General features: G+C 46.6%; 1 protein-coding gene across 1 annotated transcript in view; it reads right to left on the bottom strand.

The window, feature by feature from the left end:
* Window positions 1-12697, bottom strand: part of OTULINL (OTU deubiquitinase with linear linkage specificity like) — a 31026-nt gene that overhangs the window by 18047 nt on the left and 282 nt on the right. Inside the window, exon 2 of the mRNA XM_023738421.1 lies at window positions 12667-12694. Within this exon, the coding sequence (XP_023594189.1) occupies window positions 12667-12694 (28 nt within the window). The remainder of the gene's footprint in view (window positions 1-12666; window positions 12695-12697) is intronic.

The following is a 12697-nucleotide window of genomic DNA, read 5'->3' as shown; positions in this document are numbered from 1 at the left end:
CCTCCCCTTGTGCTCCCTCAGCACTTGTCTATACTGCAAGTCAATTAGTTGTATGCATGACTATTTCCCCTACTAGCCTGTAAGCACCTCTAAGGCCAATCTTAAGCAGAATCTTATTCACTGTAGATCAGGTTATCTGATGAACTCACATGTACACATACACACTTCATTTTTGCAGTGAAGAAACTGAAGCCCGGAGAATAACAAGTAGTCTGAACACAAACCCACATTTTCTGACTGAAGGTCAGTACCCCATGATCTAACTACACAACTTCCTTCCCCTGAATAATTCTCTTCCAAGAATGAAAACAATCAACTAGCATGACCTTTGAAGACAGCGATCATTTCCGCTGAGCATCTTTGCTCCTCTAGGCTTATCCAGTTCTCTCAACCAATCCTCACACAATATGGCTTGGGGGTCTCGTCACTCTTCTCTAAACTGATTCCACACTTAAAGTGAGGTCCCCAAGTCAGAACAAAATGTGCTGGGTGTGATCAGCCAGGAGAGCATCCAGCAAAGTGACTGACTACCTTCTTCATTCTAGATCAGGGGTTGGCACATTTTCTGTAAAGGGCCAGAGAGTAAATATTTTAGGCTCTAAAGCCCACATAGTCTCTGTCCCAATGGCTCAACTCTGCTGTTATAGAGTGAAAGAAGTCACAGACAATACACAGTGCAGCAGTGTTCCAATAAAACTTTACTTATGGTCGCTGAAATTTGAATTTCACATAATTTTCACATGTCAGGAAATAGTATTCTTCTTTTGATGGTTTTCCAACCACTTAAAAGTGGAAAAACCATTCTTAGATCATAAGCCATATAAAACCAGACAGTGGGCCAGATGTGGCCTGCCAGCTAAGTTATGCCAAACCCTGTTCTACATGATACACTCAAATTAATGCAGCCCGCCAAAATACTGGTACTGTATGACGGAAAAACAAAAAAGCTATCGCCTCACTTTCGGCCTGCTGATAACTTAAAGCCCTTTGGACCTGTCACTGGGGTATGTCTCCCCATCTTCTGAAGGGAGGAAGGGGGAGCAGATGCTTTCACCTCACCACTCTCAAGTTTCCAGGTGGAGGGGTTTTTTCCTGGAGATGTGCTCCTGGCCTCTCCCGGCTCCCCCACCCCCACCCCCACTCTCCCAGCCCCAATATTCTCTCACTTTACCCTTCCAGAACAGGGACAGATCTGATTGGCAGGTTTACAAGATATGGCATGGGTGGGCATGCTCAGCTCAGCCCCTTCCTCTCCCCAGTTAGGAGCCACCAGCCTGCAGGGAAGGTGCCCTTGTGCCTGCTCTCTCTGGGAGGGAGCTTGGCAACTCAGGGGCGACCTCAGCTCTGGCACATGAGCAAGCCCACATGGCCACACAACAGGACACGTGGATTTTATCAGACACTGAGCTGACGTTATCTCTGACTCTTACATCTACCTTTGGCCTTGTCCAGCTCACGTGTTCAAGTTCTATGCTTGTCAGACCTGGACCTCACACTAAATTTCACATTCATTGCTTCAATCTGCTTTTGTGGCTCTTGACTCGGCCATGCAGTAGGTGTCTGTCTGTCTCTCTCTCTCTCCCCTCTCAGGCCTTTAAATATTAAACTTGCTTTCTACAATCTCATACAAATCATCTATGAACAGGTTGACCGAGGGAGAACGAAAGGTACACTCTGAGAGAAGACACCTCACTTTGGTCCTGTGGTGAGTTTCCACTAATCAGTATCACTTGGGTGCTGTTGCTAATGGTTACTAATCCTTCTAATTGGCCTTCCTTCCCCCATTCCATTTTCTACACTGCAGCCAGAGTGACTTCTTTTTTCCCCACATCCAACGGACATGTCAGAGAAAAAACCTCTTCCTACTCTCAGCAAGTTGGATATCAGAGAGAAGGTCCTGCAGTGTAGAAGGAATGGGCCAATGACCCCTACAGATCCAGAAGAAAGGATGGTAACAGCTGCTGCCAAATTCGGGCAGTGAGGGAGACAGCAGAAACCAAGCCCAGTCTGCCCGGTCCAGCCTCGGGAAAGTTTCTTCAGGGACCCTGGAAGCAATTTCTTTTGGAAGCGCTGCAGCACCACACGTGACTGTCCGGCAGCTGCTTCACAAACTGCCTTCAAGGCCCCCGAGCCCAACGCCGGAGGGGAAGAGAAAGGAGCCAGTAGAAGGCCCATCTTTCTGACAGATGCTTCTCGTACTGATGGAGCAAAGCCAGAAACAAGGCCCGTGTGGCTCTCCAGGACTCAAGACAAAGGCTGTGAACCTTCAGACCTTCCAGGGAGAACATCAGTCCCAAGATGACCCTGCACAAAAGTTGTATCCACCAAATGGATACTGAGGACTTTCTCTAGAAGAAATACTCATTCTATGTGGATAAAACAAGTTTATGAAAAAGAGAGCAGCTAGCCCTTTTCTCCTCCACAAACCAGGGCCAATCTGACTGGGTGGACTGATCATTTGAGTGTCATGAGGCTTGGACTCTGGACTGTCACAAGGTAGAGCTATGCTGGGGTGCTACAAGAAGATCCCCAAGCCGAGTTTCCCGTGTAGCCTCCCAATCACTACCTGGCCCAACTGAGAAGTCGAGATCTGCCCTGCTGTGGGTGTTCAATGAGACCCTGCTGATGGCACCCCACCACAGAAGCTTCCCTGCCCTGCTCCCTAAGACTTCTGCCTCTCTCTCCTTTCACAGACCCATCCACCTTTATGTGGTCCTTCAGGTCTGCTCACCTAAAAGAAACCAATGGCCTCAAAACCAAAGGCCAATAAAAATATCATCGAACACTATAGAGTATTGCTACTCAAGTCTATGGACCAGCAATATCAATACCACCTAGGCACTTCTTAGAAATGCAGAACCTCAGATCATGGAGGCAGAATCTGTGTTCTACTAACTAGATAGTAGACAAGAATTATCTTAGGTGAAGGGAAGGACAGCACAACTACAGCAGAAGTCAACACAACTGGACTAAACCAAAGCTAACAAGTTTCCTGAATACAACCAAACACTTCAAGGGACAGAGTAGCAGGGGTAGGGGTCTGGGGATCATGCTTTCAGGGGACATCTAGGTCAACCGGCATAACAAAGTTTTTTAAGGAAATGTCCTCATCCTACTTTGGTGAGTGGCGTCTAGTGTCTTAAAAGCTACCAAGCGGCCATCTATGATGCATCAATTGGTCCCAACCACCTGGAGTAAAGGAGAATGAAGAACACCAAAGACACTAGGAAAGTAGTAGCACAAGAGACAGAAAGGGCCATATAAACCAGAGACTTCATCAGTCGGAGACCAGAAGAACTAGATGGTGCCCGGCTACCACCTATGACCGTCCTGACAGGGAAAACAACAGAGTCCCTGATGGAGCAGGAGAAAGGTGGGGTGCAGAACTCAAATTCTAGTAAAAAGACCAGACTTAATGGTCTTGCTGAGACTGGAGGAACCCCGGAAAGCACGGCCCCTGGACTCTCTGTCAACCGAGAACTAAAAAATTCCCAAGGCCAACTCTTCAGACAAAGATTGGACTGGACTACAGGACATAAAATGATATTCGTGAAGATGATGCTTCTTAGCTCAAGTAGATACATGAGACTAAATGGGCAGCTTCTTTCCGGAGGTGAGATGAGAAGGCAGAGAGGGTTAGGAGATGGCTGAATGGACATGGGAAATCAGGGGTGGAAAGGAAGAGTGTGCTGTTATAGTATAGGGAGAGCAACTAGGGTCACATAACAATGTATGTATAAATTTTTGTATGAGAAACTAACTTGAAATGTAAACTTTCACCTAAACTACAACAATAAACCAAAAAAAAAAAAAAAAAAGTAATTGTGTTCTAACAAGATCCCCAGGTGACTCATGCACACTTAAGTCTGAGAGATACAGTGCTAAAGCAGAGCCTGCCCCTAAGAGTTACACAGGCCTGGTCTCTATCGATGCATTTTCTGGTTTAGTGGGCTGGGGCCCAGGTGCTGGTCTTTTTTCAAGTTCCCAGGTAACTCCAATGTACTGCCAGTATTGAGAAGTACTGTCTGGAGTAAGGGCTTCCTCATCTTTGGTTGCTTTTACTACCTCAAATACGGGTAGTCCTTGACTTATGCATGTTCAAGTTACGACGAACTTATGACTTATTTTTTTTACATCTTGTTAGTAATATATACTACATACAATGTGTTGCGGCATGTGATTTGCTGACATTATTCTCAGATGTTCACTTGCAGATGTTCAAAGATCAAATTTATAAGATACTGATAATAAAAGGCAATAATAATGAAAACTAAAAAAAAAAAAAGGGGGGTATTCAACTTATGTCAGAACTGACTTATGATGGAGTCATCGGAAGAGAACCCCGTCGTAAGCTGGGGACTACCTGTATACTATCCAATGCCAATTAACTTCCAAAATTGCCATTGGGAGAAATCATGCCAGATAAAGAAAAATCTCAGAGTTAAGTAATCCAAGTACAAATAAGTGTTGCTTCTGTTTTGTACCTCTTTCCCGTTGGCCAATGTGAAGGGCTATTTTCACTAGTCAATTGTTTTTCTAGCTACTGGGAGTTACAGCTATCTCAAAAGGAACTTTTCTGAATAATGAAGAAAGGAATCCAACCATGTGGCCTCCAGGCAGGGTGACCAACTCATCCCAGTCTGCCTGGGACTTTCGGTCAACCAATAATTTGTGATGTGCCAGGCACTGCTCTAATTTCAGTTTTAGTACTGAAAGGCCTACATCCTGGGAATTCCTCAGTCCCTGGCAAACCTGGATGGTTGGTCACCCTACCTCCAGGGCCCTGCAAGCTCTGACCCTGACTCCCTGCTTCACCTCTTCCTCTTACTCCAAGATGACTGGCCTCCTTCAGCCCCCACCAATGCTTACCACACCTCCAGGCCTTCCTCCACCGTGCTCTTCCCTCTGCCTGAACCCTCTTGCTGCCACCCATAGCCTAGTTCACTGTTCTCATTCTCCAGCTCTCAGCTGAAATGCCATTCCCTGGAGCAAGCCTCTCTGACTCATTTCCAACCTCCTGGCTTGATCAGGTCCCCACTGTACTCTTTCATAGGACACTGTGTCCTTTTTCTTCAAGCACTTATCATAGTTTATACAATTACGTTTGTGTCTGATTAGTGTCTGTTTCCCTATTAGACAGCAAACTTCATAAGGACTGGAACCATGTCTGTTTTCTTTCTGCTTTCTCAGTGCCTAGGCACACACTGTTGTTGTTGTTAGCTGCCATTGATTTGGCCCCTGACTCGTGGCGGCCTCATATACAATGGAATGAAATGCTGCTCAGTCCTGTACCATCCCCAAGATCAGTCGTGGATCAGACCATTGTGATCCACAGGGCTTTCACTGGCTGATTTTTGGGAGTAGATCACCAGGCCTTTCTTCCTAGACAGTCTTAGTCTGAAAGCTTGGCTGAAACCTGATCAGCATCATAGCAACATACAAGCCTCCACCAACAAACAGGTGGTGGCTGCACATGAAGTACACTGGCCAGGTATCAGTCCAGGTCTCCTGCATAGAAGGTGACAATTTTACCACTGAACCACCACTGCCCCCTGCCTAGTGCATAGTAGACAGTTAAATGAGTAGATAGTTCAATGAATAATGAATCCATGTAATTGGATCTAGTCCATATGTCCCCATGACAGAGACTATCTCCTCCCAGTATCTGTTCTCTCCTTCCACAGAAATAGAACCTGACTTTCAGCTGGGCACATAGCCACTCGAAATAAAGCTATGTTCCATCCTTCCTGGTTTCTCGATATAGATGTGTGAGTAAATTCTGGCCAAGAGAAAGTGATACATGCAATTTTCAGATGAGTCTGTTGAGAAGGTGTATTCCATGCCCTTCCTCCTCCCTACTAACTGGGATGTAAGCGTGATGATTGACACTCCAGCAGCAATCCTGGAACAAGAAGTGACTATGGGGATGGAAGCCATGGACAAGCAGAAGGAGCCTGGGCCTCTGAGACTACGGAGCCCACCCCAGCCCTGGGGCGCCACCTCTGATTCACTCATTTTGGGTGGTTCTGTTACTCCAGCCGTAACTAGTCCTAACTAATAGTCTATATCTTGGTGGTTCCTTCCGACTTTTAAAATATATGATTTGCCAGAAATAATGAACCACCAGTGTATTTCTCTTCCCTTAATTACACTCATGTCACTATAAAGCAGGAAGTAAGAATGTGAAGCAGTCACCTAGTAGGTGGGGTTCAAGGTAGTGGAATGAGCAGGCCCCCGGGAGTCAGGAACTCAGGGTCTGGTCCTAGAGAGCTAAGAGAATCTGCACCTCAGCTTCCTCTCCAGTGAACAAAGACAAGGAGGTGGGCCACTAGCTGCCATTTCCCTTCATTCCCATAGGCTCTCTATTTTAACTTGTTTCGGAGTTATGTTGGAGGAACAGTGGCGTGGGCACCAGGCACAGGATTTTAAGGGGTTGTGAAATAACTGAAGTTCAGTTAAGCTCAAAACGTTGCTCAGAGCTTGCCGTGCAGGAAAGATGCCCTAAGCATGTAGAGAAGATTCCTAGATCTTGACAAATGCCAGGAAATATCCCAACCCTTACAAGTTCATGCTTAGTTCTACAGATCTATTAAATCAGTTGACCTGAAAGCACAGTTTGATAAATAGCCTTTTCCACAAGGGCTTCCATGGAGGTGATCGGTTTCTAAAAGACAGCAAGAGAAAAAAAAAGGAAGGTTGGGGAGAAAGGGAAGGAAGGAAAGGAAGGACTGTACCTTCATATGTTACAGCTTCCAATATTGGAATGAATCTATCAAAGAGGTGTGCATGGGGGAAGACCCTGTTGAATAGTAAAGTGTGAAGAACAAGACAGTACAAGGTAGATCAACAGGCACCGGCTGTCCAAGTCCTCTGCCATGATGATCAGCTAAGTACCCCAAAATGAGTTTAACAAACATCTATTAAACAGAGGGGTATGACATGGGTAAAACTGATCTCTCTCAGTTCAACTGATTTTCCCCTCTACTTCAGATTTCAGAAGGAACCAACACGTCCAAGTCTGTACTGTCTTAGGTCCAGAGCCAAGGAACCCGATGTTTATATTAGTAATTCCATCCGATACATTTCAGTTTCACGCTGAGCAACCAACCTAATCCTTAGTTACAAACTGAACTCCAAGCTCATTTTTTAAAATGACAAATAGCTGATCTTGTCCATTGACACCAGTGCCGTCAAGCCCCCCTCTCTAGATGGTGGCCGATTACACTCCGCCCACGCTGGCACTGGCTTGTCGTCTTCTACACTTCCCCTTTCATATCAGCTGTTCTGCTTCCTCCACAGCATTTCAACCTGTCCAAGCAGTTAATCTGAAAGACACAGGACACTCTAGTTTTCCTTTAACATCACAGAGCTCACAGAAAAGTTCAGGCCTTCTTGTCAGGGGTCAATCAATAACCCCTCATGCACCAAGTGCTATACTAAGCATCTAGAAGAGATCGTATCAATGCCAGGCAAGAAGGAAAGTAATTCACTTCCCTTAAACTTGGGAGACTAAGTGCAACGGGGAAGGCTCCATGCCCACCCTTGGAGGACAGACACAAACTGTCCAAAGCCTGCTCTCCAGCCGCACTGCCTTCTCCTACTCCTGAGCCATCCAGGAGCTGCTGTCTACCCATGGAGACCAGTCCAAGCCAGAGAGATCAGGGAGCTCAGCTCTACCGTGGTGGGTACACGAGAGGGTATGGGGCTGTTCTGAAAATTTTTGACAGTAGACTCTTGAAGGTTTTGTGAAATTTCACGTCTCTCTGAATTGGGAGAGGACTCTATTGAGAACTGACTTTCAAAGACATTATTACTCCCTCTGCTATTTTTTCACACTAGTAGTCAGCTATGGAAAAGGGCCCTGGTGGCACAGTGGTTAAGCTGCTAAACTAAAGGTCAGCGGTTTGAACCCGCCAGCTGCTCCACGGGAGAAAGATGTGGTAGTCTGTTACATTCTGCCATTAAATTAACTACAAATCAAATAAACGTGCATACAACGTCAATGGTTAATTATTTTGAAAATGGATGGTTCTTCTAAGTAACTAAACAGTCATCAGAGGGCTAAAGTGGCAGAAGAGAAAAGGCGGGATTTGCTGGTAGGATTTTCTAGTCCAGTAACTTCTCTGACAGTAACCATGCATAGGGAGACTTTCTAGCTCAGTAATGATAACTTTTTCCTTCTCTCTTCTCCTGCACCACAGACCTGTGAGAGTGATCTCCAGCAGCAACAGTGGTATAAAAATGACCAAATCCAGAACACCTCAGTGTGATGAGGTGGCTTGGAAAGTGCAGAGTGCTCTCGAGTTTAAACCTGAACTCTGTTTCAGGAGACAGGAACAAGTGGATGGCTAAGAATCTGGTTGTGGGTGGAGTCCCACTGCCAGGGTTTGAATCCTGGCCACCACTTACTAGATGGAGACCTTGAGCAAATTCCGTAACCGCTCTAAGTGTCATGGAGATTGTGGCTGTGGAGATTATATAACGCTATCTATGTTCAGCGTCTCTGTCCAGCACCGTGATGAGAATACATATGTCCACTAATACTGTGACACAGACAAGTACTGAGTGCGACAGGCACGTTGGAGGACACCCAGCCCAGTCCAGGGAGCCAGGAAAAGCCTTCCAGAGGAAACCAAATCTAAGTTGGGACCTGAGCCAGGTAAAAAGTCATTTTCAAGTTAATACTTGTACCAATCAAGAATTTCTACTTGGATAAAACACAGGGTACCAAGAAAATTGTATTTTATTCAGTATTTAATCATGTGGTAGAAATATAAGTGTAGAAATATAAAAAAGCAAGGCAAACAGGCCAGCAAAAATCTATCAACTATGGACCAATTGTCTTTATGCATTCTGTTGCATGTCTATGTGTGAATGTGTTTAATTCCAGTGGGTTTTTGTTTTCCTAAACCCTCAAACTATTTTTTAAAGAAGGAAAATATTTCTCTTTAAGATTATAAACAGCACGTGGAAGAACGGCAGCAACTCGCTCCCTTCTCCATCTCGGCACTCACCATCCACTGTTCGGCTCCTTGAGAGTAGAGGCCTTGAAGGCACTTATTCTAGAAGAAACTCACACTCTCAGCACACCTTGGGAAAGGGAACTAGTGGCAAGGCTTCGAACTGGTTAGTTCAGGTTTGAACCCCTGCTGAGAATTTGCATTACTAACAAGTTCCCAGGCTATGCTAATACTGCAGGTTAGGGACCAATTCTGAGACCTATTAGCAGAGCAGTGATTCTCAAAATTTATTATACATAAGAATCACCTAGGGATCTTGCTAAACTGTAGATTCTGATTCAGTATATCTAGGGGTGGAAATGCAAATTCTCAGCAGAGGTTCAAAGCCCTGATTTGTGCGCCCCACACTCCTCATCATTTCTCTTGCATTGGCCAGCCCTGGGTCACTGACTGTTCTGATACTCTCCCTTGAATACAGAAGGTGCTCAACAGGTAAACTCACCTGCCTGCCAAGTGTGATACCTGGGATTACCTGTGGGAACAGGCGAAAGACTGTTCTGGTGGGTCAGAAAGATCTGTTTCATCCATAAAGTAAGTCGTCTTGAATGGCTTTGTAATAACAAAACCCATAATACTGAAGAACACATCTTCTAATTAGCAGACAAGTCTAGGTGGGCAACCTTGTGCAAATTAATCTCGCTGTGACTCACTTTCATAAAATGGGGATACAAATAACAATTACCTCATAGTATAGGCTAATGATAATAATACAGCAGCGAACACTTGAGTGTTTACTATAGGCTATGCAACAATTCTAAGAACTTTACACAAAATAAATGAGCTAAGATACAAGAAGCACTCAACAACTATTAGCCATTACTGGTATTTTCAAACTTTTTGTTCATCATTGGGTCCTTATCCCCAAACAAAATCTTACCCAGGTCAGCAGTATAAAACAGAAAAACAGCACAACTGCTCTGATTACAGCTAGAGCTGGGGAAACGGGTTGCTGGCTGCTGGGGCCCCCACTGCACACTGGGCATTCCTGTCTCTCCCCAGTGCTGGCCTCTTGGGACCACCTAGGAGCCCTATGGCTCCTGAGAACATGGTTGCAAACTCTGAGTCTTATCTCTCTCTTCATTTTACACTGAACAAATGGAGATGGACAGAGGTGGGCACCGGCCACAGCAGAGCCTGAACCAACTGAGCAGTTGAGGGCCTGAGGAAGGCTGGCTGCACGGCGAGTGATTAAGAGTGTGCAGCATACACATTCCCTCCTCCAACACAAATGGCCAAAGGTGAACTGAATTCTGAGCTTATTCTACAGCACGATCGGGTCTCCTCTGCCTCCCTGATGTGTCATATGTCATAGTGTCCTCTCTGGGCTTCTGGGCATTGGACTAAAGGATCTTCAGTGCCTCTGCCATATCTAATACTCTGACTCTCACAGTGTCTTTCCCATAATAGGACACAGATGTTCAGTCCGTATTCTCAATACCCAAACACTTAAAAAGAAATAGTAGAAATGGCTAACAAAAAAAACTCTTTCCATCCCTACCCGCGCTGTGGGTTTTCTTCTGTCATTGTTCATTTGTTTTTTTATTGTCAAGTGTTGTTTGGTATTACTTGCTATTATCTCAAAAGTAAATCTTGCTCTCTCTCTTACCAAAATAGTTGCTGTTGTTGTGTGCCATCGAGATTTTGACTCACAATAACCCAACAGGACAGAGCAGAACTGCCCCATGGGGTTTCTAAGGCTGTAATCTTTATAGGAGCAGACTGCCACATCTTTCTCCCGCAGAGCAGCTGGGGGGTTCTAACCACTGACCTTTCAGTTAGCAGCCAAGAGCTTAACCACTGTGCCACCAGGGCTCCTTACCAAAATAGTTAGGGGTAGGTAAAAAAGCCGCCCCCATCCCTAGCTTTGGCAATTGATTTTACAACTGTTTTTTTTTTTTGTTTGTTTTTTTTTTTTGCCAAACATAACACGCAAAGAAGGGAAACTATGCTCCTAAACTGTTAGAGGTTATGTTTTTGAGAAAAAAGTTTTCCACAACCTGATCCTGGAATCACATTCTTCCACGGTGGCACATCAGCTGCAGACCCCACCAGCTGGAGCAAAGGAAAGAATTCTCTCTGCAGGCTTACAGGGCTGGCACACCGTGCGTGGGGCAGAGGAAGGAAACATTCCTGGCAGTTAGGTTCATCCCAGAGTAGGGACCTTTCTGCCTCCCAAACCAACTTCTTCCAGCTGCATCTCTACCTCTGTTTCCAACTTTCCTTTCTCTGCCCAACTAAGGCGGACAGCAGGGAAGAAAATAACATAATAAAATGTTCAAATGAATACACCCACAGGAAATATGTGGCTAATTCTATAGTAATCAAAGGTGCAGAAAGGTTGAAAAATGAGTTAATTCTCCAAACTTCTGAGAGTAGGCATCAGTCAATCACAGAATTCTAGACTGGGAGGGGCCTTATGGATGGGCTGGCCCGACATCCTCATTTTATGGATGGGGACACGGAAGGAAGTCCGGAATGGTTGTGACTTGTGTACACACACTTTGAGGCAGAATGATGTCTACACCTCATGTCCTGATTCCCAGAATGGTGCTGTTCCTACTACACCAAATAGTTTGCTATCTGAATTAAAAAACCCTGTCAGGACCCAAAACAGCAATTAATAGTATCTGCCAACTTCCCATAAATGCTGCAGTACCTGGAACCCAGGAGCCCCTGAGTGGCACAAATGGTTAAGTGTTCGACAACTAGCCAAAAGGTTGGCGGCTTGAGCCCACCCAGAGGCACCTCGGAAGAAAGGCCTGGCGATCTGCTTCCAAAAGGGCACAGCCTTGAAAGCCCCATGGAGCAGTTCTACTCTGTACACATGGGATCGCCCTGAGTCCGAACCTCCTCAACTATGGCAACTAACAACAGCAATAACCTGGAGCCCACACCTTGTGTTTATGAACTGGCCTGCTCCCAAAATTCACCAGGAGTCTCCCCCACGTCCCCCCTCCCCCTGGGGGTAGCCACCGATCTCACAACTGAGAAGCAGTCATGTTCATCTTCCTTACAGGTGGGGATAGCTGAAAGCAGGGGAAAGGAAACACCCTTCCCTTCTTCAGACTAGGAGAAGGGCCCAGCTACCAATTCAGAGGGCACAGACGCTAAGACAGGTGGGGGCCCTCCTGTCCCCCACTTCAGGGACGGGGCCTGCGTGCGTGACCTGCTGCCATACTCTGCTGCTGCTCTTGTTCCTTGGTGCAACTCAAAAAAAAGAAGAAAAGAAAAACAAGAGTTTTCTCTGTTCAGCAGGTCTCGATGGCTGCGAAGGTGTGGGCCACATCCTCCGCCAGCAAAGCGCCAAACCCGTCAGCTTCCCGCCGACAACGCTCAGTTCCCTGAGGGAACACTGGTGCCAGCGCCGTCCTAACCTTCGCCGATCCCCGCCGCGGCTCGGACGGAACCCCCGCCCAGCCCACCGCTACGACGCGCTTCTCTTTCCAGGAAACGCCTTCCCCACCTCGGCGACCCGCACAGCTCTGCCTCTCGAGGGCGACCTCGGCCCCGGTCCCCGCCCGGCCGCCACCACCGCCCTGTCAGGGCGGCCCAGACCTTCGCCGTCCGAACAGACCCCGCGCCCCGACCGACCGCCGCAAAGGAGAGCGCGCCCGTCCTGGACCCCGCCCGCCGTCCTGGCGCTCACCTGCGGCGGAGGCACGAGGCCGCTCCCGCTC

The sequence above is a fragment of the Trichechus manatus genome, unplaced genomic scaffold (assembly GCF_000243295.1).
Source record: "Trichechus manatus latirostris isolate Lorelei unplaced genomic scaffold, TriManLat1.0 scaffold00116, whole genome shotgun sequence".
Lineage (NCBI taxonomy): Eukaryota > Metazoa > Chordata > Mammalia > Sirenia > Trichechidae > Trichechus > Trichechus manatus.
The sequence above is the reverse complement of the archived record's forward strand: the minus strand, read 5'-3'. Positions and strand labels throughout refer to the sequence as shown.